This window comes from Panthera pardus, unplaced genomic scaffold (genome assembly GCF_024362965.1).
Source record: "Panthera pardus isolate Hobbes unplaced genomic scaffold, ASM2436296v1 HiC_scaffold_13, whole genome shotgun sequence".
In the NCBI taxonomy this organism is placed as follows: Eukaryota; Metazoa; Chordata; class Mammalia; order Carnivora; family Felidae; genus Panthera; species Panthera pardus.
In genome coordinates, this window is record NW_026526688.1 from 139,608,596 (window position 1) to 139,633,236 (window position 24,641).

The 24,641-nt window shown below is 50.2% G+C and overlaps 1 protein-coding gene and 2 long non-coding RNA genes across 7 annotated transcripts; 2 read left to right on the forward strand and 1 right to left on the reverse strand.

Annotated features, from left to right (window-relative positions):
• Positions 1–3,154: 3,154 nt before the first annotated feature.
• PRDM8 (PR/SET domain 8) lies at positions 3,155–23,604 on the reverse strand. 4 transcript variants are annotated; one of them, XM_053901462.1, is made up of 7 exons: positions 23,081–23,604; positions 22,429–22,526; positions 10,880–11,130; positions 9,699–9,835; positions 7,172–7,392; positions 5,952–6,183; positions 3,155–5,545 (listed from the first exon to the last, which is right to left on the reverse strand). In XM_053901462.1, exons 5-7 carry the CDS (start codon positions 7,388–7,390, stop codon positions 3,939–3,941), a joined length of 2,058 nt encoding a protein of 685 aa, XP_053757437.1. In that variant the 5' UTR covers positions 7,391–7,392; positions 9,699–9,835; positions 10,880–11,130; positions 22,429–22,526; positions 23,081–23,604; the 3' UTR covers positions 3,155–3,938. The 4 variants fall into 4 exon arrangements, with proteins under 4 accessions (XP_053757437.1, XP_053757434.1, XP_053757436.1 ...); XM_053901459.1 differs by having other exon boundaries at positions 3,155–5,548; XM_053901461.1 differs by lacking the exons at positions 22,429–22,526; positions 23,081–23,604 and adding an exon at positions 11,378–11,559 and having other exon boundaries at positions 3,155–5,548.
• LOC128776588 (uncharacterized) lies at positions 4,254–9,036 on the forward strand. The gene is made up of 5 exons (XR_008421751.1): positions 4,254–4,346; positions 6,089–6,216; positions 6,308–6,441; positions 7,950–8,138; positions 8,799–9,036. It is a non-coding gene; the product is annotated as an uncharacterized LOC128776588 (long non-coding RNA).
• On the forward strand, positions 18,424–22,434 carry LOC109277075 (uncharacterized). 2 transcript variants are annotated; one of them, XR_002084990.2, is made up of 3 exons: positions 18,424–18,601; positions 19,907–20,049; positions 21,077–22,434. It is a non-coding gene; the product is annotated as an uncharacterized LOC109277075 (long non-coding RNA). The 2 variants fall into 2 exon arrangements; XR_002084991.2 differs by lacking the exon at positions 21,077–22,434 and adding an exon at positions 20,890–21,069.
• Positions 23,605–24,641: the final 1,037 nt, after the last annotated feature.

A 24,641-nucleotide genomic window follows, 5' to 3' on the forward strand; every position in this document is an offset into this window, starting at 1 on the left:
TCCTTGCTCGAGGGTTGGCCCCAAGCTCCGTGAGTCGGCAGTGGTCTGCCCCAGGGGACCGGTCTCTGGCTCTCCGCAAGGTCTTGGCTGTCAAAGGGGAGTGCACGGATAGTGGGTGGAAAGAGAGCGAGAGGTAGGAAGCTCCGGATCCACCCGGCTAGGCCGCTCTAGGGCTTGGGTCCTCGGAATCGGGATGGGCGGGGGAGTACTTCCTGGCCGGTTACTGGTCACCGCGCCTAAGGGAGAAGCTGCGGGGAGGGAAAACTTAATAGAGGACGGAGAGCAAGCGGTGCATCGCAGTTCAGAGATTGGGGGTGCGAGGTGGGAAATGCAGAACTAGGGCTAGAACACCTGTCCCCCACCCCCACCCCGTCCACCGCGGCGCGGAACTGCGGCGGCAGACGGGTGCTTGGAACTGGCGCGATTGGCGGCCACTGCAAAACTCGAGACTCTGGGCCTCCAAGAGCCGAATAACCTAGAAGTGGGCCCGAGACCTTGGGAACTTTTCTCGGGCGGGTCGGGTTTCGGTCTCCCCTCTGAAACGCCTTGGAACAGGTGCAGGATCTGCGTGTCTTCTGGGGCCCTTCAGTTGCCCAGCCTATGGGCGTAAACCATACCCTGCAAGCAGATCCTGGGAAATACAGGCGTCCCCCCCACCTCTCCCCGCCCTTAGCCTACCCCACTGACAAAAGCCAAAAGAGGAGAGGGATTCGGAATCTGCTCAGAGAGCACGCTTGGAGATCGAAGGCCCTAGGCACCCGGTATTCTGCCCCCGACTGGGACAGAGCAGATCCTGGAGCAGCAACCGGTTGATTTCCCTTTCCCCAGTGTTTAGAACCTTCGGTCTCAGGGCTGTGAGCTCAGGCCACCTGCCTGAACTTCAGCTGACCAATACAGCTGCAAGCCTGCATGACCTTGTGACCTTGTTACCTTTGCAGCTGTGAGCAGACATCTATGCCCCTGGCCTCAGTGACCTCGGCTAGCTGGGCAGATGGGTGGGGCTATGGAATCTTAGAAAGTCTCATCTGAGAAAGTTCAGACGTGGAGAGAGTTAAGATACATCAGAAAGCTTGTTTGCCTTGGCTGAAGGCAGACTAGCTCTGAGCACCCTTCCCCTAATAATTCCCGCCAAAAAGATTTCATGGGCAAATTGATCAGCACAGGAGCCCAGCCCTCAAGTGTCTGCTGTGAACACAGCTACCTGCAATGCCTGGGCCGTAGCTCAGCCAAGATTGAGCATTATTCCTGATAGTGTGACTAAATTAATGATCATACAGAAGAAAACACAAGGGAAATCTACACATATCCTTCAAACTACATGTTTCCAGACTTTACAAAAAGCAGCATCTACTTACCTTTTTCTAGACCTAAGTTCATCTCTGAATCCCCAATAGGTAACAAAGCCAGCTGGTGAAGAGGAGATTCTGGACGACTGGAACAGAAACATAGGGGCATTTAAGTTTTGGGGGGGGGTTGTTTGTTTTGGAAAGTGAGGCCCCAAGCAACCTGTGTTGTTTGTTGGTGGGCTGGTTTTAAAGATACTTTTTCTCGAAAGATCCACTAGCATCTCAGGTATGGACAATTTAGTTAGCCTCTCAAGCATTGTGATTTAAGGATCTCCTGAGGCCCATGTTTCATTTGTCTCCAAATACCTTTCTCACTTCTTGCCATTGAATCTGCTTCATGACGATTCTTGGTCTTTTCTCTACACATTCCCCTTTAGATTTAATTGGGACCTGATTAGCCCATTAGCAAAAATAATTCCCCATTGCTAGAAGTAGTTTAACTTGCCTCACTCATTGTGTAGATGAGAAAACCAAGATGCAGCTAAATCAAAGGATGCCAGTAATGATGCAGAGTCATGTTAGTCACGAATAACAGTTAGAACTGAAATTTTGGTATGTTCTCATTCCACTTTACTGGGGATTAGTGTTTCACATCGTCCAACTGTTGCCTGTGAAAACTGAGAACAGGCCTCTGAGTAATGTGGCACAGAACAGTACTTAGATGATAAGAAAGTCAACCTACTTTTCTGCCAAACAGGGTTCACACTGTGGATACAATTCTTTGCCCTACCCCTGGTCTTTACTTGATCCCTGCCCTAATCATAACTTGTTCTGTGGTCACCTTAAGATAATGAAGGCTTTAAAATCTTTTTAGAGAGGGAACCATTGAATGCCTTCAGACAATATGCGATTTTCCCTCTTCAGACTTTTTCACAGATGTCCTTCTGACATAGGGGAGGGCTGGCAAGATGTGAAGAAAGAAAAAATAGGAAAGAATACCTCCTGTGATAGATAAACCAGTGTAGTATTTGTTAGGGGAGTGTTTGTGGAGTGTTTGTGGATTAATGGATTAAATGCATGCTACCGTAAGAACTAAGGTTCATCATTTATTTGGTTTTGCACCTAATGGTTGCTGAAGAACTTAACTAAGAATTGTCCATATATGAAGGGTACAGAGAGACTTTTCATAAGAAGAAGAGCAGAAAGAGGAGAATTCTCAGATTCCTCTGTATGGTAATTCTCCAGGACTGGTTCTCTCCCCCTCCCCCCCCCCCACTACCACCCCACAAAGGCTGTGCAGTGCAGCTGCTCAAGCGTTTAGAGGGAAAGCTGAGCCCCGCAATACATAGACTACCATGGTCATGTCACCTTGGTTTCTAAAGAAACTCCCCCATTGGGCCTCCTAATAGGTAGTGACAGAATGCTGAAGGATTCTAGAGGACAAGATACTCCTCCATGTAGGCATCACTTAGTAGAATTAAAGTGGCCCTTTCATCTGGCTTCTCTGATCAAGGCCTGAAAATTGTCTCTGGCCACTCGTGAAGATGCTAATTACCCTATTGCTGAAAAGAATGCTGACATCCCACTGACAGGCTAGCTTCATGGCAGACATCTTTGTCTAAATGATTTGTCCTTATATGAAGAAGACCACCACTTTCCAGCTAAAGATTCTCCCAACAATAATCAAGCTTTGTCTTCTCCCTTTTAGGCTCAGTATCGGCTTAGAGTGAATAAATATAAGTGGGACGGGATTAATTATCCCTCTTTTGCTATCTCCTGTCTTCAGAGACTCAATGAAAATAGGTGGTATCTACTCAAAGTGTAGCCCTGAGCTACAAAACAAGTATTTAAAAACACTTTCCAAATAATTGCTTTGAAGAAAATAGTCATTTATTGTCAAAGCATCCAACATACCTGGATAATCTATAAAGTTTAATAAATCTTTCCAGGGATAAAAGAAACACATAACTATTCAGACTCCATTTCACTGGCACAAAATTACACTTTGTATTAAAAGGAAATACATATTTACATAATGATGACATTCTTCATTGAAGTCCATAATCATTTCATGATACATGCACTTCCCCCTGGAAACTTAAATTGAATGGTGACCCCTTTTTATTTATTTTATTTTTTTGTAAGAACACAAACTGTCATCAAGAAATGCAGAAAGCATCTCACCCTCCTCCTTTACTTTATATCTAAAATAAATTTTGCCCTTACATATAATTATTACATCTAAACCGTAAGTGCTTAATAATTTAAGTAGAAACGTATGACAAATGCATCAATATGTTGCAATATATGACATTTTTAAAAATGTACCTTTGTTTTTGGAAAGTGAAAATGCGTGCATTCAAAAGAAAACCCCTCGAACAACCCACCCAATCAAAAATCCACCATCCTGTCTTGTATGCGTGCGTGTGTGTGCGTGCGTGCGTGCGTGTGTGTGTCTGCGTGTATAATGCAGGTCTCGGGTAAACAGGTCAATGAGAAGGTTGGGGTGGCACGTGTATGTGTGTGTGTGTGTTTCTGTCTTTGGGTGCAATGTTTCAGGTCACAAGGAGGTGGTGGATGTCCTCGCGTGTTTTTCCTGTAGGTGGCTTGACTGTGACTGTGCGCGCGTGGAAAGCTAGGGTCCTTTCCGTGTCAATTATGCGAGGTCATGTGCCTGGAGAGGTGGTGGCGCTCCCTGAAGGACTCATTGCAAATGGGGCACTTGAGTTTCTCCTCCCGCCGCCGCTTCACCAAGGGCTCCATCGCGTACTCCTTTTTGTGATGCGACCGCATGTGGTACACCAGGTCGGAGGTCATGCGGAAGGAGGCATTGCACTTGGCACACCAGTTCTGCGCGGGCAGACACAGCGAGGTGAAGGAAGGCGGCAGCAGCGTGAGCGCCGAGGGCAGCTGTAACTGCAGGGGCCCCGCGGCCGCCGCGGCCGCCGCCGCGGCGGCAGCGGAGCTCTTGGGCCAGAAGGCGGTGGCGTAGAGGAAGGGGTTCTGTTTGGGCAGGCCGCCGCCGCCACCGCTCGGCAGGGCCCCGCAACCTCCGTTCAGGTCCGCGGCCCCCTGGAGCTTCACGGCCAGAGGGTCGGAGGCGGCGGGGTAGAGTCTGGTGGGGCCCACGCCGTCGCCGGGGTGGCACGGCTCGAGCGCGCTCAGCTTCTGGCCCAGCACCAGCGGGGACAGCTGGGAGAAGGAGCGCGCCGGCTGCGAGAAGGCGCTCTTGCGCTCGTCCGACGCGGCGCCCTGGCCGCCGCCCGCTCCGCCGGAGGCCCCGGCGCCCGCGCCGCCGCCCGCCCCGTTGCCGCCCGCGCCGCCCAGCTGCGGCACCGAGGTGAAGGCGCTGCCCCGCGCCGGGCTGCCGCCCTCCAGCCGGCCGGGCAGCGGGCCCCCAGGCCGCGGGGCCAGCAGCTTGTCGGCGCCTGCCGGGGAAGCGGCCACGGGCGTGGAGGAGCCGCCGCCGCCGCCGCCCGCGTCCTGGTCTTCGGCGGCCGCGCCCCCGCCGTCGGCGGCCGCGTCCTCCTGCAGACCCGCCGCTCGGGCCGCCTTCTTCACCTCCACGAAGGCGCTGCGCTTGGCCTCGCCCGTCTCGGGGCTGGGCGGCGCGAAGAGGCGGCCGTTCTCTTCCAGGCTGAAGTAGCTGCCCGAGGCGCGGTACTGCTGCGGGGTGCACACCAAGTCCTCCTTGGAGGCGGGCAGGGGCCGCTCGGCGAAGCGGCCCCGGCCCCCCGCCAGCCCCACTCCGCCGCCCCCCTCCGCCGCCTCCTCCGGGAATTTCCTCTTCCCCTTGCCGCCGCCTGTGGCGTTGCCGTCGGGACTCAGCTCCGCCTCCTGGTGGCCGCCGCCGCCGCCGCCGCCGAGGCCCCGGACGGGGGAGCAGCTGTTGCCTCCCCCCGAGTTTTCGAGCTCCCGGGCCAGGTTGTGAAAGTCCGTGGAGGGCTTGGCGCCGCCGCCGCCGCCTGCCGCGGGCTGGTTACTGCCCTCGGGGGAGGGGGCCGGGTAGTGGTGGATAGGTCCGGCTTTGCCGAACTTGGGGCCCGGGCCCAAGGGCGCTTCCTGTTGCTGCGGCTGCTGGTCTTTGCCACCGCCCCCGCCCCCGTGATCCTTGGTGCCCACGCCGCCGCCTTGCTCTTCTTGGGGGCTGGCATCAGCGCTGTGAAGTCTCTTGGGGCAGCGGAAGCGCAGATGCGCCACATAGGGGAACTCAAACTGGAAACGTTGGCTGCATTCCAGGCATGTGTAAGGGGACGACCCTGCTTAGTGAGAAAACACCACACACACACGCACGCACACACACACACACGTGCGCGCGCGCACACACACAGGCACACCACAGGATTACTAAGCATCGTCTCCAGACCAGTTTGCCATCACCCTTTTCACAAATCCACCTTCATCTCTCAGGACCTGAGTGCCTGAGAAAAGAGTATCCTGTCCGACCTGATCTAACTTTCCCTCCTGATTTGGGGCGCGGGGGAGGAGTGCAGTCATCAAGCCTAGTGTCCCCGATTCATCGTCACCTATCTGTCCCAGCTCGAAGTTTCCCTGCCCAGACGCCCTAAGAGAGGAAAGACGCCAGTGCGCCCGAGGGAGCCCCCGCCTCTCCCTGCGTCTTCCCCGCTAGCGAAGGGCCCCGTCGCAGGTCGCGAGCCAACCTACCATTCATTTTGCTGTGGGATCTAGAGGGGCAGAGCAAGAGTAACTCAGTCAGTTCTTTCCCGTACCAAACTAGTAACTCCTCGTCTTTGGCAATCCTGCGGAGAGAGCGGTAAAACAGCTGTCCGTTTTTTATATAGGCTTCAAGGTTCTGTTCCTCTTTATCTCTGGCTGATTGGACGAGACGCAGCCACATGAGACCTTCCGAAGAACCATTTGCTGCTGAGGTGTCTACCTACAGTTTGGAAAAAAGAAAGAATACAAGGAGGTAGGGGATGGGGGTGGGGGGTGGGGGAGACTCCTGTGAGAGAATGAAGCCAGAGGAACCGGACCATTTCCTCTATGTTATTCTTTTCCAGGGAATTATCTGAGCTCAAGCTTAACCAAGACCCAGGTCGGCACCCATCTTCGTTTTTGTAACCAGGAGGCAAGATAACGGTCCTTTGAAACACTGTATCAATCATATAGATGAAACTGTAGTTTTCATATATTGGTGAGGAAATTTTTCCTTACAATTTAAATTAGTATTAACCTCTTGAGAATGCACTTCTCAATTATCTCACATTACACAAGTGTAAGGGATTTTGTCTGTTTCTGGAAGTTAAAAAAGCAAGTTTAGATCTTAGAAATTATTCTGTGGCATTGATTCATCCTCCTAATTTTGCCTTAAACAATTAATAGTTCTTCTTTGGAAAGAAAGAATGAGAGAGGAATTATATCTTGAAACTCATACAAATTTAATGCTGTTTTATTGTTAAGCCATTAACATCTTTATTAAATACAAATTCTCGGTATTAGCTAGCTTACTAGAAAGAGTAACATTTAGGAGAAAACTAGGCCTCCTAGGTTGGAACACAAATGTAGCCAATGCTTATAATAAAAGAACTTACAGAGAGTAGTTATTATGCAAACAGCTTCAACCCTGGTTGAAATCTGCCCCAAAGTTAAGAAAGTTGTGTTTATCACCAGGAAAGCCTAGGACTGAGGCAGCAATTTAGATATACCTGGTACTCCGAATCGAATTTTTGTCATTTATTCCAGAAATAAGTTGCCAATAATTTGAGTTTGTTTTTCTGTTTTTAATGTTTTGATCTGTTAAATAGGATGTCTCACATTATTTCACTTTCTACATTCAGAACCTATCTCAGATTGTCATTTGAATGATTCTTAGTTTTCAACAAGGCATTACCCTCATACCCTGTGCACCACTGGCCAAGACTTACCCGGAAGATATAGGGGACTGTTCTCTTGTCTGTGGACTTGAGCGCAATGAAAGCTATGCTGTCATACAGGGAAGTATGGCTCAGGATGCAGGGACCGAATATAGCATTCTCAGGGATGTCGCAGGTGGTGTAAACGCTGGTAAAAATATCTGTTAGACATTGCTGGACAGCCTTGGCATCTCCATCCCAGATGCCCCGCTGGATGCCTGAATCCTCCATCACTGGAGACAGATACACAGGACAAGGAAACAATTTATATTATTCCTTTTGCCTCTATGAATCCAGGCAGAACATTTCAACTCTTAGACAAAATTTTCTTGAATTTGCCTGATTTTTGCATAGCCTTTATTTCCAAAATAAAGCCAGTGGCAGATTAAGTCTGGAGCATTTTGAAAATGACAACTAAGGAGTACTTTCCTCTCCTTCCCACCCCTCACTCGCTTTTTAAAATAATTGGAAGAGTGGGAGCTCAGAGTGCACTGCTCTCCAGAAGGAAAACAGGGCTAGGAAAGAGAGATCGGGTTTTTGCATCAGCTTGGGGGAGGATGGGCCAGGATTTGGGACCAGATTGGGGAGAACAATAGGATTTTTTCTTTTTTCTTTCTTTCTTTTTTCTTTTTTTCTTTCTTTCTTTTTTTTTTTTTTTTACTAGCATATAGTTTCCTGACTGAAAATAACTTTCAACCCTTGGGAGAAAGCTCTTCTCCTCTCCTCTTGTTTATTGAACTGAGTGGCCAGGAGTTGATTTGTTTTGTTTTGTTTTGTTTTTCTTCCAAAGAGGGGAGCAGCCTTAGTGAGCAAGCAGAGACAGCCGAGCATGGCGAATGGATTTCAAGTGGAGTGTCTGGGCCACTGATTCTGTGTCAGCTAACCTTTCTCTGCAGCCTACAAGAGGGGACGTATGTCTGCTCATTACCATAATCCAACACTGTTCCTCCGAGGCTTTAATTAAAAGCAGCAAGCAGAGGTAATTATTTTTTTCTCGACATGCTTATTTATGGATGAGGGTGAATCCCAGTTACCTTGTTATACAAGGGGGTGGATTGAGTTGCATGTACCTCATGAAGTAGCAGGTACAGGGCAGGCCTGACGTGTCCCCTGGTTGAAATACTGTGTGTGCAGTGACTGGTGAATTCTCTCTTCCCCAGATATGACCCTGTCTGGGCAAGAGGGGGCAGCCCCACTTGTGTAGACCTCTGTGGGCTCTCCGACTAATCCACAGCAATTCAGAGAGTAATGCCCTGATGGAGGGCTCTGTATTAAACTGTCATAAAGAGACATTTTCCTTCCTTGGCCACGGGACACCCTTCCAAAACTTGTCATTTTTAATCAAAAACAAAACAGGAATTTAAATTTTAAACTGGCCTTGAACTAACTGCCTTCTTAACTCTGACTGATTAAAAGACTCCCCCAAGTTGGTTTTTCCCTAACAACGTTGAGATAGGCAATAATTTATGTATGCTTTGTATAATTTAAGTAGCAGGAAAGAGTAGACCTAATTCTTTTCCTGAGTAGCTGTTCATTATGGAATAATATTAGTAATGTCCATTTTTATCCTAATGTCTATTAACCAATTAATCTTGCAAATGTGATTACAAGGTAGAGCTTTTTTTTTTTTCCTTTCCAGCTAACAGAGCATGAAACTTTGGTCAGCCTTTTTTTCCATTCACTCCGCTACATCCGGCAAATGTCAAGTATTGGGCTGTATCTGCCAGACAGAAATAAGAGAAAATATCCATAAAGTAGAAACTTACTTTATCACAGCATCTATCTCTGGGCATCTTTTACCCCACACACGTAGCCTTTCTGACCTCTAACTGCAAATTTAAATACGTTAAAAAATAAAAAGCCTTCAGAACCCCTCATCTCCTTTTCAACGGAATCCTATTCTCTCCTTTTCAGTTTCCTCAATTCAGCGTTTTATGCCTCAATTTCTCTCCTCCTTTTAAAAGTCTCTTTCACACAAGCGTTTCATTGTGCCGGGAGGTCGCCCCGTCACTTCGGGCAACAGCAGGGACGCAATCATTAAAATGCAGTTCTACCTAACAATATGGTGAAAAGATCCTCGCTACGCCGCGCTAATAGGGGTTCGCGTCGCCGCGGCGGCCGCCACGAGCCTCGAGCCGGCCACAATAACCGCTGGGCGAGAGCCCGGGCTCGCCGGCCGGCGTGCGGTCGCCCGTGCACCCAGCCGCTCGGAGCTCCGCTGCCGGCTCCAGGCCCCGCGCTCAGCGTCCGGGGGGGAGGGTCCTCCCCAGAGCCCGCGGGGCTCGCGGAGCGCCCGCGGCTGCCGCCGGCCGCTCGCCCTCCCGATAGGCAGGCATTGTCTGGCGGCCGCGCGTTCCCCAGTCGCTCGCTTCTCCCGCAAAGTGCTCCCCACCCGCTCCTCCCTTTGTATAACCGTATTGCCGGGAGAGATCCCTTCTCTTCTGGTAGATGACGAGCCGGACGGCAAAATTTTCCACTCTCCCCTAGCAAACCTGCCTTCCTCCCCATCCCCCTCCCACATCAAAGCACGGACACTTACCAGGAATAAGGTCAGGAACGAATCGCCCAAATAAGGCCACCTGGAACCGGGAGAGGCAATCGAGTGCTTCTTTTGCCTATTGTATCAGTGCATTTCCATGTCAAGAGGTGTTGATATTGCTGTCTCGTAGGCTGTACCTAAAGAGAGGAGAGAGAGAGAGAGAGAGGGAGAGAGAGGGAGAGAGCGAGAGGGAGAGAGAGAGAGAGATGGAGAGATGGGGTGAAAGAGATGAGGAGAGAGTAAGAGGGGTGAGAGCGAGAGCGAGACAGCGAGAGCGCGCGGAGAGAGTTGTACAGATGGACCCGATGCAGTGACTGACTGGCACGCAGACACACACTTTTTGTTTGCTGCACATAATCTGCCCAATGACGCGTGACAGCCCACGTCCCCTCCCTTTAACTCTTTGCTGGGCTGGGCGCTCCCTCCGGCGCCGCCTGCCTCGAAGCGGTCTCTCTAGCCTGCCTGCGCCCCGCAGGTCCTGAGCTCCCCAAGTGGCAAAGCCTCTCTGGGCGCAGCCTGGCCCACATCCTCCTAAAGCTTCGGCCCTCTGGGACTGTGAGGAGGGGGAAATCAGTGTCGAGGTCAGAAAGGGGAGTACCAAAAGACCTGGAGCGGGCCTTTCTCCATTTCTCTTGGCACTTGGGGAACCTCTGGCAGAGAGCTGGCCACCCAGCGCGCGCACGGACCCCGCGCGCCTTTCCCGAGTCTGAGTTTGGCGAAGGGGAGGAGGGTTGCAGATTAGCCCCGCGGGATTCTCTGGCCACTGAGCCACCGCTGATTTGCGCAGCTAGTTGCCTGGGGGTGATAAAACGGCGCCAGCTCTCCCTTGGAGCGCTCACCCTACCATGCCCTTCCGAGCAAGATTCAGAAAGGATGCGCTTTGGTGAGAACTTGGCTCTGTCTCCCCCCGGGTCCAGAGATGGGGTGAGGATGCTGGAGCGCGGACGCCACCAGATCGCAGCAGGGGACTTACTGGGGTCTTCTGGTCCCAGAACTCGAGTACCCGGGCGGGGGGAGAGGTGAGGGGGAGAAGGGTGGGAAGAATCCAGGTTACTAGGCTCAAGCAGTCCCAGCTCTTCCGCTGCCTGGCGAGCTCTTCGTTGTCCCCGAGGGGGTCCCATGTTGGGGGCGGCCCGTGTTCTAAGACCTCGGAGAGGGGTAGTCAAAGTAAAAAGTATTACCGAGATGGGCTCCGGAGAGCAATTCACGTGCAGCCGGTGATGGAAGAGCGGATGGGATTGCCGCGGCCGTCTCGGGAGCCTCGTTTGTGCGCTAAGCCACTTAGAGGCGCTGGCTTGCCCCTTTAGTGCAGCAGCTGAAGCTAATGACTTGAGGACTTTAACAGCCTGAAAGTTGACTCCTTCCACAGGGGCCGCAACACATTTTCGCTGGGGGATCTCAGGGTTCTCTTTCACCTTTCAACTACCAAATCCTAAGGGAAGAAAGACCTTTAGTGTATAGACAGCTCCACTCTCTCAGCCCCACCCACAACACCACCGCTTTGAAGGGGGGCAGTATGTTAGCTTTAGGATGAATCAGATTGTGTAGCCGGCTTAAGTGGAGGGAACAGAACCACGACTTAGGAAGGACACAGCCTCGGTTTTTTTTGTTTTTTTTGTTTTTTTTTTTTTAATCCAGGCTGCAATAAGGTAAGTGGTTTGGGGGTTGGCAGAGCGTACCTTAAAAGGAAAGGGTGCATACAGTGTTTGACCCCCTCTCAACTTCGAGACCTCCCTCTGGCTCCCAGTGGGACAGCGAAGAACGTGCCCTTCCTCGCCGCACCCGCAGTCCAAGGAGGCCAGGGAAGGTTTTGCCGAGGAGAAATAAAAATGTGGGAGTAATTTCCGACTGCGTGAGTTCTCTTCTTAATGTCTATCTCCCCCCTACCCACCCACCACCATTTCCACCCAGTCTTGGTTAGCCCCCTTCCTCCCCCCTCCCCCCCAGACACAAGTTCCGAGTTCTTGTGATCAGACCGGGCGCCTGCCTCGGTGTAAACTGGGACTCCGGCAAAGAAGGGTTGCAAAAGCCCTATATATTAGGCAAAACCCTATACATTAGGGAGGATGAGGGGAATTTCCAGGTTAGCTACTGAGTTTCAAAGCTTCTTAAACGGGAATTGTCTTTCATCTTAACCTATCATTTCTTTTATGCATGTATGAACACTTTTAAACATTGTGGTAAAGGGCAACTCTGACCAAAGCTCAATGTTGAGGGCTTTCACAAGTCCATATAAAAGAATCTGAGTGTTTTAGCCACTAGTTGTCTTATGACTGGACGCTTCATTCATATATCCTTTCTCTCTCTCTCTCTCTCTCTCTCTCTCTCTCTCTGTGTGTGTGTGTGTGTCAAGAAAGCATCTCTCCTTCCCCTATCACTTGTTTTAAAAAAGGGTGGAAGAATTAGAAATGTCAAAAAAATGCCTCAAACATCTGGAAGAAAACCTGCAGGGATGAAGAATAGTGGCCAGACACTTAAGTGAATTCAGAGAAAAAAAGGAAAAAGAAAGGGCAGGAGAGGCACAGATGTTAACAACAGCAAGTTAAGATAAAGAAGTAGCCAAAAGACAGTTGTGGTCTCTTAGAGAGGTGTTCCAGCCTGACAAAGTGACAGAGTGTGTGTGTGTGTGTGTGTGTGTGTGTGTGTGTGTGTGCAGTGCCCAAGACCCTTATTCCATTACACTGTTGATCAGAACACTCCTTAGAACCTCCTTTTGCTGTTATGCAGAGAACAGAAAGTGTTCCTTTCCCAGGAAGAGTCATCTCTCCATTCAATTCCATTAAAAAAATTCTCCTACATATTGTAAATATAAAAGCATCCACTTCAGTGTGTGGGCACTTAGATAACCTTAAACTCTAAGTGGAAAACATTTTTCTTTCTGCTGGCCTTTCTTTTCTTAAATATACAGGACACTTAGACTATGTCTCCTCTGAAGTTCTGAAACCTAAACTCCAGTTTGTATAAAAATTAAAAAAAAAATGCTTCTGACACTTAAGTTGGGTGTGGGGAGCTTGACTGTCCAAATCCCAAGCTAGAAAATAGCTAAGATTCTATATATCAGTGAGGGGAGAGATGTATTGAGAATCTGATACTTGTTCATCAGATACTTGTTCTCAATTCCACTTTTCTGACCCCTAATTAAGATTTCCCTACTGATTTCAAATTAAAATCCCCAAATAAAAGAATTTCTAACATTCTATGAATCCAACCAACTCTCTATCTTATGTATTGAATGACTGCTATAGCAAAAAACAACTATGGGCAAGATTAAGCTCAGCATTCCTACTTTGAGGGTTTTCCAGTATTTTAAGTGGTGCACATTTTGCCTGGTAATATAAATGGTCTTAATGACAATTATTAATAGGATGTAAAGAAAATGTAGAAATTACTTTTATTTCCCTAGAAATTTATGGGCTAAAATGGTGCATAAACTACTTTGAAATCACTCTGCGTTATTACTTCCTGGAATTCACTGATACTAAATGAAGGATTGAGGCATTTATTCAGTTGCAAACAGTATTATAAAAATGCATCTCAGTCAATAGTTTGATCTAATTCACATGGAACAATGGGTTTATATTTGGAGCTCTTTTCCCTGGGATTTTATTTCCAATTAAATAATTACAGAGACAACAATGAAGAGTGAAGGTATGTTCACCTTGCTCTGCCTTAGCAAGGCTTCCTGCAATTATGGTACACACACACACACACACACACACACACACACACACACACACGTAGACAACTGCAGTATTGTTTTGGAAGAGAAGGCTGGAGAGATGTTGATGAATGATTCCGGAGGTGGTGCCTTTTATGAACTAAGTGAGAGGGTGGAGAAAGTGTAAGAAAAGAAATCTGATTCTTAGAGAGTATTAGAATGGAAATGCCCTTTCTCCTCCCAGGGTAGAGAAATGGGGCCCCAAAATACCTCAACTTCAGTTGATAGGAGGCTGGTGAAGTCTCCAAGAATAACTCACTCAGGAGGATTATTACCCTTTAAGAATGAAAGCACATTATTTTGCTTTCTCTCTTCCTTTCCAAGTCCTGGTCCACCCCCCTCTAATCCTATTTCCAAAGCACTACACCAGCAAGTCTCAGTTGCCAAAAAAAGAAAAAAAAAAAAAAAGCAATTCATGGTGAGAGGGAAAATGCACTGGGAGACAAGAGGATGGTCAATGAAACAGACTGTGGAGACTATTTCCAACACTTACTAATTTCACACAGGGAAGTCTCTGGATGGGGCTATGAGTGTTGGGGGGAGGTACAGAATGGAACTTCATGGAGGGGTATTGCATTGCACAGCCTTATCTTGGAGAATAAGAAATGTTCTAAGGGATAACTCAGAGACAAGAAGAGGCAGACTTGCTGACTGGGTAAAAGTTTACAGGGATGGGGGGCACTTTGTTTTGTATAAGTGTACATGGCAATCTTAGTTTGGGTCTATTCCTTGCCTAAGTACTATAGGTGGTTCATCAGGGATAAAGGAGTGAATGTTTGCCAGTCTGGTCCAGGGATAGCCAGACTCTCAAAGGATGGATAATTCTGTAGCCTGGGAGGAGGGACTCCATTCTCTCAAGTTCAGAGATCATTACTCCTGACTCACATTTTTCTTGCTTCATCCTGTTTCTCAATAAATGTAGTTGTTTTTTAATGCTGGTGCTCTACTACAACTATTCTCATTATGATTATAACCTACCTTTCTCAAGCTTATAACTCTGAGGGATCTCAAGTTCCCCTTCCCCTTCTTTTGGGAGTTCAGCTGTGAGCTGGATAGTCTTTGAGGACTTTGTGTAATTCATTTCCTCTCCTGGATCTGAGTCCTAGTTAACTGGCTTACTAGCTTCTGAGTATGACTTTTAGCAGGGCTGGCAAACTGAGGTAATATTGGAGACAACTACCACAAATCTGAAATCAGTGCCTCATGCTCACCTGTGTGACTGTGACCTGTGAGCCAAATCCAATATCCAGCATCTGACCCGTTAGGTTCTCCCAGCTTTTATGCCACTCCCCATATAATATCTAGAGAGCTGGCAAGGACTATCCCAGTTTTGTCAAATCTGTAGGTTACAATGTCCTTCCTAGACTCAGACACCACAGTGCTTGAATAGGTCTCAGCAGGAGGAGAAGGGTGGACAGAAGGAACTATAAGTAGGGCCACAGTCACCACTCCAAGCTTCCTCATTCCCTGATCCCAGCTTTCCAGGAGACTGGGGACCAAGGGCTGTGGAGCAGTCTCAAATGGGAGAGAGCATCAGATTTTAAGAAGACTGACTCTAGGCCTTAGGAATGTCACCACGTTGAGAGGTCCTACATCAAATTTCTTTACACAGCCAGGAGAAGGGACATTATCCCAACACTCAGTACTTGAATCTCACCTCTTTATCTCTCTATTTTAGGCTGTGTATGATTCCTGAGTTAAAAAGACAGGTGCTGATTGACTTACACTGGGTTAATACTAGGAGAAATACCTAGCATCTGATCCCAGCTAGTTCTCTGAGGTATGGACTTTGATTTTAAATTGGGCTGCTGGGGGATGAGCAGCATAAACATTCCTCTCCTGGGAAGGGGGTCTAGGAAGAATGCACACATGCCCAGGACTTTCTAGCTTGGAATCTGTCCATGGCATACTTTCCTGAAGGCTAAAGAGAGAGGCAGACATCTGATTTTCTCTGAGGAAAAGGGAGGCAAATAAAGGGGAAAAAACTGAAAAAGATTTGGGGGAATAGATATCAGTCAGTAACCACACAGCACCAAATCATATTGCTTTGCTAGAGCCTTGGAAATATAGTTTGATTTCTTCACAAACTATGCTCTCATACCTAAACTGCTCCCCTGGTCATATAACATATTGGACTGTTTGAGTGAAAACCATCTTTCGTGATTTTGATTCAAGCATCATAGGCACTTAAAAACTCCCAATGTAAGTCTTTCTTCAATTCTAATACTTGGAGAAGTGGTATCTCAGAGAATTCAAAGATCAACTTGCCACAAACAGCAGTAACTGCATGACTACTATAAACAATACTGTAGATACATTACCAAATATTAGAAATAACATGCAAGGAGATTGAAAGTTATATTTGTTCTCTTGCTGATCGAAAGGCCAGTTCCCAGATTGATTTGATAGTCTTCTGGTAATATAATATAAACATAACCAAGATATAATTCATAACCTCTTCTAAAGTTTTGAGGAAAATTCATATTTTAAAAATAAATAATATCCAGAAATATCAAATAAATTATTCACAAAATCCTAAGAAAAATAAACATATTGACTATAAAGACCTGGATGTTGAGGTTTCCCAAAGGCCTAGAATTCAGTTTAGGTCTGAACAATTTTTATATCTAATCAGATATGGTTCTCTAGCATGTGTGTGTGTGTGTGCGTGCGTGTGTGTGTGTGTGTGTGTGTGTGTGTGTGTGTGTTTAAGCTGGTTGGGAGTGAATATTGTTGAGGGTAGCAATTAAAAAAAAACATTCAGGACTATCATTTTTCTTGGCTCCAAGTTCACAAAGTAGGCGGTGCTCCTTGTATGTTTTCACGTAGGATAGTTCTGGAGAAGATAGTTTGTGTGAAGTCATATAGAAGAGCAATTGTTCCGGGAGAAGCCAAATTGAATAGAGTTCTAAAGAATAGATTTCCCACGTATGGTTTTAGTACCTAGTACCTTGTGTGTGTGATCAGGTGCCTCATAGCATTATCTACACTGCAGAATCAGTTTACCTGGGGTTCTAGGAAGTTAATGTCTCAGACAAGTGGGGATCATCTGAATGTGTGAAAATATCTTGGGGAAAGTCAATGTACTGAGAGTGTGGCTGGTTCCATGCTTTATGCCTACTACACGCAGACAATTTCTGATGTCTGGAGTCCCTGGTGTCCATGTCTTAGTAAAGAGCACAGCGACAAAGCTGAGTGCAGAGAAGGCCAATGACAGACATGGGGTTCGGTGTGGGCTAACAAGGTCACCCTGGGAGAGACTCAGGAGATTACCCTGACGGTATCATGAAGGGAAGACACGGCTCCCACTATGTTTGGGATGAGTCACCAAAGAGTATGGAGCCTCACACTAGACAGGACCTGAACAGAACAAGACTTGCCACCTTCAACAGGGGATCTCTCTTTTAGAAGCAGCTCACGTAAACCATGAACGTGAGGGAGGGGGTGGGAGGGAGAAGAGGCCACGAGGTGAGCTGGGTGTGCTCCAGACACGCCCTGGACAGAGCAGGGAGGAAGCGCCATGTTTTCCATAGTCTCCAGTCTCCTGCTGTCTCCCAGGAATTATTGCCAACCCTTGTCTCCTGCTAGGCGCCACTTGCCTCGCAGAAAGGCGTCCTGCGGGCTGGGCGTGAGGGAACAGCAATGCTCTTTTTACCACCACCCTCCTCCCAGCCCGCTTCGCACGTGCTCTGGTAGGCAGTGTTCGCCGCCCCCCCCCCCCCCATGCACCCACCCCCTTTCCAGAGGCACGGGTCTGCATTCTTATCTCATATATGCAGGGCTGCCGGTGACCTCTCTCAGCCTTGGTTTTCCTCCTCAGCAAACTAGATCTGCAAAGAGCTGCCTCCTGGGTCGCGGTGAGGACAGAAAACCAGGGCGAACGACTTTTGGAAAGCCAGTTTCTGAGCAGATGGTAAGGGATAACTTCCAAGAGCCGGGGTTAGTTTCATTTCAGTCTTGGACATCCCAGAGAGGTCGCAATACCTTTATTAGGGAGCATTCTTTTGACTCACAAGTCTGGAGAACTGACCCAAGAAGGACCAACAACTCAGGTTCAGGCCCCAGCTCCACCAGGGGAGCTAAACTCTCTGGGTTCGAATCCTGGCCCCTGACCCCGGGCAGATAATTTAACCGGTCTGTGCTTCAGGCCTCCATCTGAGAACCGAGAGTGGTAAAGGAAATTCTATTCATAAAGTTATTGAGAGGGGTGAGGTGATACTTAGCAAGTGTGGAGAACAACACCTGGCACATATTAAATACTTAATTCAGTGCGGGCTATTGCCACTGTTAGTAACACTGCCTGCGTTTCCTTTTTAAAAAATTTGGGACTTGTGCACCCGCTTTCAAAGCCACTCAGCGAAGGCTACAGGAATTCTCGAAGTTTCTAGGGAACCCGGAAGGAGGTACTGGAAGATAGAGGCAGGAAGAATCTGTTCAGGTATTCAGGGATCGCTTCTACTGAAGGAAGGGCCCGAATGTTCCAAGCAGGGGCGGCAGGCAATCCCCATTCCCTCCTCCCCTTTGCGGAAGAGGCAGCACTTTTGTGCCAGGAGGCTGATTAGACTTCCATCCCTCAGTCGTCAGGGGGTCCTTTCGTTAGAACTGGTAGCGGCGCCGCGTTAGAAACGCAGGGATGTGAGGGCAGCAAAGGCTGAGGCAGTTCGACCCCGCACGGAGGACACGGGATGCCTCGCGGGTTAACTCAAGAGCTGCAGCCAGAAAGCCAAGGTGTGGGTGGGCAGAGAAGCCTGGGGCACCACGCCGCCGGTCTGATCGGGGCCCAGGGCCTCTGAGCGACGCTGCCCCTTCTCTGCCTCGAAGGGCGGAGGCTCAGCAGCGGGCGAGCTCTGGAGCGTGCAGGGCAGCCGCGGCCCTCCCCTCCACACCCAAGTCTGGGGAGCGAGGTGGGCCGCTGCCCGGGGGACTTCGAGCACAGCGAGTTCTCTCACTCCCACTGCCTCTGGCCCCGCCCCGGACGCCCGCACGCGGGCTGCGCGCGGAGCATTATGGGCCGCAAGGCCGACGGAGCCCCTGTCGGGGCCGGGGCTGCGGTGCTGAGCTTCCTCCCCGGGCCACCCGCCGCTTTCGCGCAGCCGCGGCCCGGAGCAGGCGCGTTGTTCGCCCCCACGCCTGTAGCCTCGAGCTCTGGGAAGTCTCCCGCCCAGGCAGGGGCCCGGTGACAGAGGTCAGTTGTGGGCTCCTTATTGCTCTTTCTTGTGAAGGATCCCACGGGTGGTGGTTAAGAGCTCCAAATTTGGCTTCCTAAACGCTTCTATTAGGAATCTACTAGCTCTGTGTCTTTGAGCGAATCGCCTAACCTCTCTGAATTTGAGTGCCCGCATTTGTAAAATAGCAAAAACAACATTTATCTCACAGGGCGGCAAGAGGAAGCCGGGGTTCAGATCCCAGCTGGACTTCTTGCTCGGGCTAGTTAGCCTCTCTGTGCGTCTGTTTCCTGTGAAGGAAGGGGAGCTGTGAACTAGAGAGAATAGCGTTTGACTCAGAGGATTATAATTAAATGTGATAAGCCTGGCAGAGCATTCGGCCTAGCATGCAGCAAGAGCCCAAACAGTTAATTACTTAAAGTATCTCAGTGCTTGCCACTTTGAAACCTAGATAAATGTAATTTTTAAATCTTGCTTTCCCTGCTTCACTTCCCTCATTTTCAGAGAGAAACAGTGCACAAAGGTGTGCGTGGGTATTTGGGGTGATAGTACCCACAGAATTGGGAAGAATTAGCTTGTGGCCGAAAGTTAGATGACACTTCCGGAAGCTGCATGCCTTTCCTTCCTCCTAGCTTCTCCTCTTCAGTTTCTAGGGACAAGGTAAAATAATAGGAAAGGCAGAGAAAAGGAGCTTGGAACATGAAAGATTCTCAACAAACGTTTCTTGAGTAGAAAATGTCGTTTCAAATGTTAAGAAGATAAGGGGTCTGATGTGGAATGGGAGGCCCACGATTGGATGTGGCTTCCATGTCTCTGTGCCCAACTGCCAGTAGGCAAGTTGGGAGCATTTCTGTCTTTAGTCGTGGCCCCTGGGAGGGGGAGACCTAAAGGAGGGGTAGAAGAGAGGGTGGCACTGCTCTAGGGAACAGGTTTGGGGGGCAAGAGGAGTAAAGGTGCAGCCTACTGCATACGGAGAAGGGCTGCATTCCTGCAACAGACAGAGAGCATACCTGACTCAAGAGAGGTAAAACTCAGGTGAGGGGAAGAAAAGAGAAAAGATGCAAGGGTCAGTCATCCTGGGGTGCGTTAGACCTTCAGCAGAGTGTTGGAATCTCTATATTCCCCAAAGCTTGAAAATTCGATGAGGAGCCCCAAAACTGTCATTCCCAGACATCCCTTAATCATCATCGCAGCTCAGACCCTTTCAGAGTGGAGGAGCATACCTACATCACCATATGCCTCATCAGGGCCCCACTCCTTCAATACCAGTGACCTCCTCTGATTTTTCGGATGGGAGCATTTACATCCTTTTTTGTTCCCTATAGAGAATAGGATAATGGAGGATGATGTTTTACCCAGGAACTAACAGGACGTCCGGGAAAACCTGGCCCCAGACAGCGTTCAAGACCATTCCCTTCTGCTTTTCTCCTGAGGGCAGAGAATGCTGATGCAGCAACAGTCACCTAAGGTATTTCATAACCTTCTGCCTCTTAGTCTCCTCTCCTCTCAGACTGACTAAGAAGTGATGTTAGCGGAAAAGAGAATACAATAAAATAAAACCAATTCCTCAGTGTTTTGACCCCCCCTCCCACCACCAGCAAAGGAGACAACTGGTGAGAAGGAGCCACAACTTGGAAAAGATTTATTTTTCCTGGCCATAAATCTCACCCCCTTGTTCCTCTGCCCAGCGAAGCATGATAAAGTCCTTTTCCATAAAGTATTCAGTATTAGAGCCACAAAGCTCCCCCAATCAGTAGCCATCTGCTTCTACCATAACTGCTGCTCCCGAAGCAGGGAAAGCAGCAGCAGAGAAAGGGCACCACTGTTAGGCTGCTGGACAAATGAGGAGACTGAATAGCTTTGGTTTTCCTTGTGTATCTGTATCTATAGAGACAGGAGAAGAAAGGCCGCATTATATTGATACAACAATTGTAAAACAAAACACGGAAGAGGCATCTAAAGGGCAGTATCGCATGCATCAGGGGTCCCCAGATAAAAGGGGAGCTAACAGATTTATAGAAACCTTTAATTGGTTTTCAATTGAAAGCTAAAGAGGCTGGGGCGAAGCTGTGAAGAGTGGCAAAGTGCCCTCCTTCAGCCGTCTGGGAGGCGTGATCGATTTCATGGAGGGAGAAAAGAATAAGGAACCGTCCTGCGCCTCTGCGAGAGCAGGGAGCCACGCCGTGTTACAAGCTTTTCTCTTTGGCTAGGGAGTTATGATATGATCATAAGAACAGAGTCTCTCAGTCTCTCTTTTTCTTCCCCCCACCCCTCCCTTCCACCTTCCCTTCCTCTCACTTTCTCTCAGACTGGCAGACAAGTGGAGAGGGAAGGAAAGGATGCACAAGTAAATCTATTGATCTTCAGAAGAAATAGATCCCAGCCTAAAAACACCCAGCTTTAAATCTGTTCATCTGCCAGGAGGGAGGCCCCTTTGACAGGAATAGGAATCCCACCCTCACCCCACCCAAATCCTCTCCTCTCTCTTTTTCTAGACTCAAACAGGAAAAGCAAAAAATCTCAGGAGACTCTCCACTGCGGTAGTACAGTGAGAAGTCTTTGCTTGTGCCCACTGGGGTTATTTCAGAGCAGACGCTCCACTCAGCCCGCCACGAGCGCCTTAACCCCTTCCGGCGCAGCCCATCGCGGCTCCAACCGGGCTCGGTTGGCAGTGCCCCACCCACACAGTACCCCCCACCCAACCGTCTGTCCATCCTTCTGTCCCTACGGCTGATTTATTGACCCTGACCCTCCGTTATCTTCTTCGATTTCCTAATTAATCGCAGATAAAAGGCAATGGTGCAAATTACAATGATGAAGGGCTGGAAGATGGTTTTGATCAAAATGGGAGAAGGGAGATATGATTAATTGGACGTGAGAATGAAATCTCAAGTGCGAGGAACAGGCCTCAGGGGGTCAAACCCTGACCCCTGAATGTTGTGGGTGAGCCCTTCTGCCTGCTTTAGCGCCTTCATGAGGAGGTAGTCCCTCAGATTAGGTCACTTGGGTCCCAAGCCTGTGGAGGAGAGAGAACTGGGGTTCCTCTGGGGCTTCCAAACTCTCTAGGTGCCTGCTGCCCAACCCACTCTCCCCCCTCCCCGGACATACTCTGCTTCTGCCTCTGCAGAATTTCGGGATCCCTGGCCAGTGATTCCACTGTCCAACAGGTACGCCTTTTGGCTGAAGTGCACCCCGTTATTGCATAAATGCCTGGCAAGTCTCTCACAGTTTTCCTGTCTTTGAACATTCCTCTAGTGAGTGGGGCTAACTCTTTGTGAAACTGCAGGAAAACAAGTCTAGTAGGTCAGAGATTGTATTTGTTCGTGTAAGGGATTAATAGAGCCCCTTTCTGATGCTGCTTTCCAGAATTACATTCGGGATTAAAAAGCAGACACGGCACGGGCACACATTTTGCATTCACTGGTGGTTGTGATTAATGTTTCCGAGGGGATTTGTGCTGGGAGCTTACGGAACGTGCTCTCGGGGGTCTAATGCCCATCGGCCGCGGCGCCGGGGTGAGAGGAGGGTCTGCGGGCACGCGCCAGAGCACGGGGGATTAGAGAGGACCTCAGATGGGCACAGACGCCCGGTGCGGTGGCCTTTTAGTGCCGCCCCGGCACCCGGCAAAACTGCTTAGGAGGAGGAAGCTGTGAGAACTGTCCCGGGGGGCGGACTTGGGGTTTTTAGGGATATGTGTAAAGGGAAGATGCCCTCGAGTGGCCTGACTTTGGGGTGGGAGAAAGGGGCTCAGTACCAAGCCTCTGAACTTCATACATCCGTCCTGTGAGAGGAGTTCGTTCCCCACTCCCGGTTCAGGGGAAGCGCTGCTCCCGGACGCGTCACTCACCGGCAAATAAAGAGTCACCCGGCCCTGGCCCGTGAGAGAATGACCTCGACCCCTGCCGCCAGTCTCAGGGCTGCTGTGTCGGGCACTCAGAGGAGCATCTGTGGAGAGGAGCGGGAGTCTAGGCTTGAAATGCATCCCCTTCCCCAGCATCCCCTAGCGGGCAGCCAAACCCTTCCCCGAGCGTGTGCAGGGACGAAGGAAGGAGAGGAAAGTTCCAGAATGGAAGGAGGGACACGGAGGGTAGGAACGGAACCTGGCAGGCAAAGTAAAAAGAGAAGCAAATGGGAAGCGAGAGAGGGTGGTAGGAAGAAGAGGAGAAAATGGGGAAGGGGGCGGCCGCAGCTGCTGGACATTACCGCTCTCGGGCAGAAGGGGGCAGTCCGCCCGCCGAGACAGCCTCCCCCTGGGCTGCGGCGGGATCCCCAGCAAAGCCCGCCCTCCAGCCCCGGCTCAGGGGAGTTGGGCGCCCCCTCCTGGCAGCTGCACGGTCGCTCCCCGCGGTCTTGCGGGTGCTCCGGTCCAGCTACTGCTCGGCCAGGACTGGGAGGTGGTGCGAGGAGGAAGGCCAGGGACGGAGGGTGGGTGTGAGGGCGCCACGAGAGTGGCCCGGCTTTCCCGTCTTTTCCTGCCCCCTCCGCCGCGGCTTCCTCACCTGGGGCCTGCAAAGCTGCTTCCCCGTGAGCGCGGCTCCCGCGTGCCCCTCCGCGGCGGGGCTCCCGTCCCAATCAGAGCCAGTGCAGGAGCCTGCCGTCCTCTCAAAGCAGTCCATCCTGGTCTCTGCCGCAGCAGCTGGGAGGGAGGGAGGGAGCGACCGCCGGCTGCTGCTGGGCGGCGTCTGGGGGCCTCGAGCCCGACGCGAGGAGCCGCCATCTGGAGCCTCGGCAGCGGGAGGGGAGGGGTGCGGGTGCGAGGGAAGGGGCCTAGCGGCCGGGACTCGGGCCGAGGCGGGCAAAGGACGGGAGTCTGCGGCGCGGGAGCGGCCCGAGTGCTTGCGTGCGTGGCGGAGAAGGAGAGAGGGGTTTGGCCCTTGGGGAGGAGGAGCAGAGGCCTGCCCCTGCCAAGGCCCCCGAATTTCGAGGCGGTTTCGATTGGCAGGTCTAGCGAAAGAGCGGGGGACCCAGTAGGCAGTTCCTCCGATCCCCGTTCCAGCCGTTTCCCCCGGGACTGGAGTGTGGAGAGCTGGGCGGGGTGGGGGCGGGTGGTGTGGGGAGCCAAAACACACCCGCTGTCCGTCAGAAGTGTTTTTCTCATTTCCCTTCCCTCCCACTTTGTTCATCCCACTTCAGGAAACATTCCTCTCCAACGGCGTGGATTTTTGGACACCTACACATTGAGACAACTACTCAGCCAGGACGTGGGATAGTCACTGATAGGATATCACCCTTGGGGACAAATACACTCTAGTTTCCAGTGGACGGTGGAAGAGGAAGGGGATGAGGTGAAGAAAACTCTTCTTGGACATTTAGCATAGGGAAGGAGAGAATGGGGGAGGGCTAGGAAGTGTGGTTCCTCCCCTTTCATTTCAGATCCTTCCAGTGTTTTTATATCTTTAACTTAAAATTCCCGAGTTTGAATGGGAGAGGCGAGCAAACTCAAGGAAGGAAAAAGGTGTGATGAGTATAGGAGAGAGCCAAGGGATCTGTTCAGGGAACTCCAGCTCTCCAGAGATGCCCTCAGCCATAGGTTTTAGCCTAGTGTAAGGGGAGCTGATTGGGTACATCTGCTGTGGCGGGAGATCTGAATTAAAAAAAAAAAAAAAAAAAAAGACTCCATGGCATTAAAACATTAAAATATACTCCCCTCCCCCAGCTGTCTCCTGTCCGGCAGAATGGCATTATGTAAAAGATCTGGCATGTCACCCAGTGGCACATCTGGTAGGTGTAGATGGCATTCATTAGCACAGGGCTTCTACTCTGCAGCATGCCAAAGCCCTGACAGAGATACCCGCTGCCAATCATTCATTCGCTGCCAATCCCTGAGCGCGGCCGGGCGGGATGGCTCCCTTCCACCCTGGCACCAGGACTAAAGGAAACAATGTGTTGAGATATGAAGAGATGAAAGCGGAGCTGAGGATGCAAGGCACCCAACAGATGTATCCCGTGAGGAGATAACGGTGCGAAGAGTCATTTAGCAAGGAAGCATATGCAGGATCTCAGGAGGGAGGCTCGGGCAGGGGTCCGCCTGACTAGGACTGAGCGGAGGGAGGGGCCGGG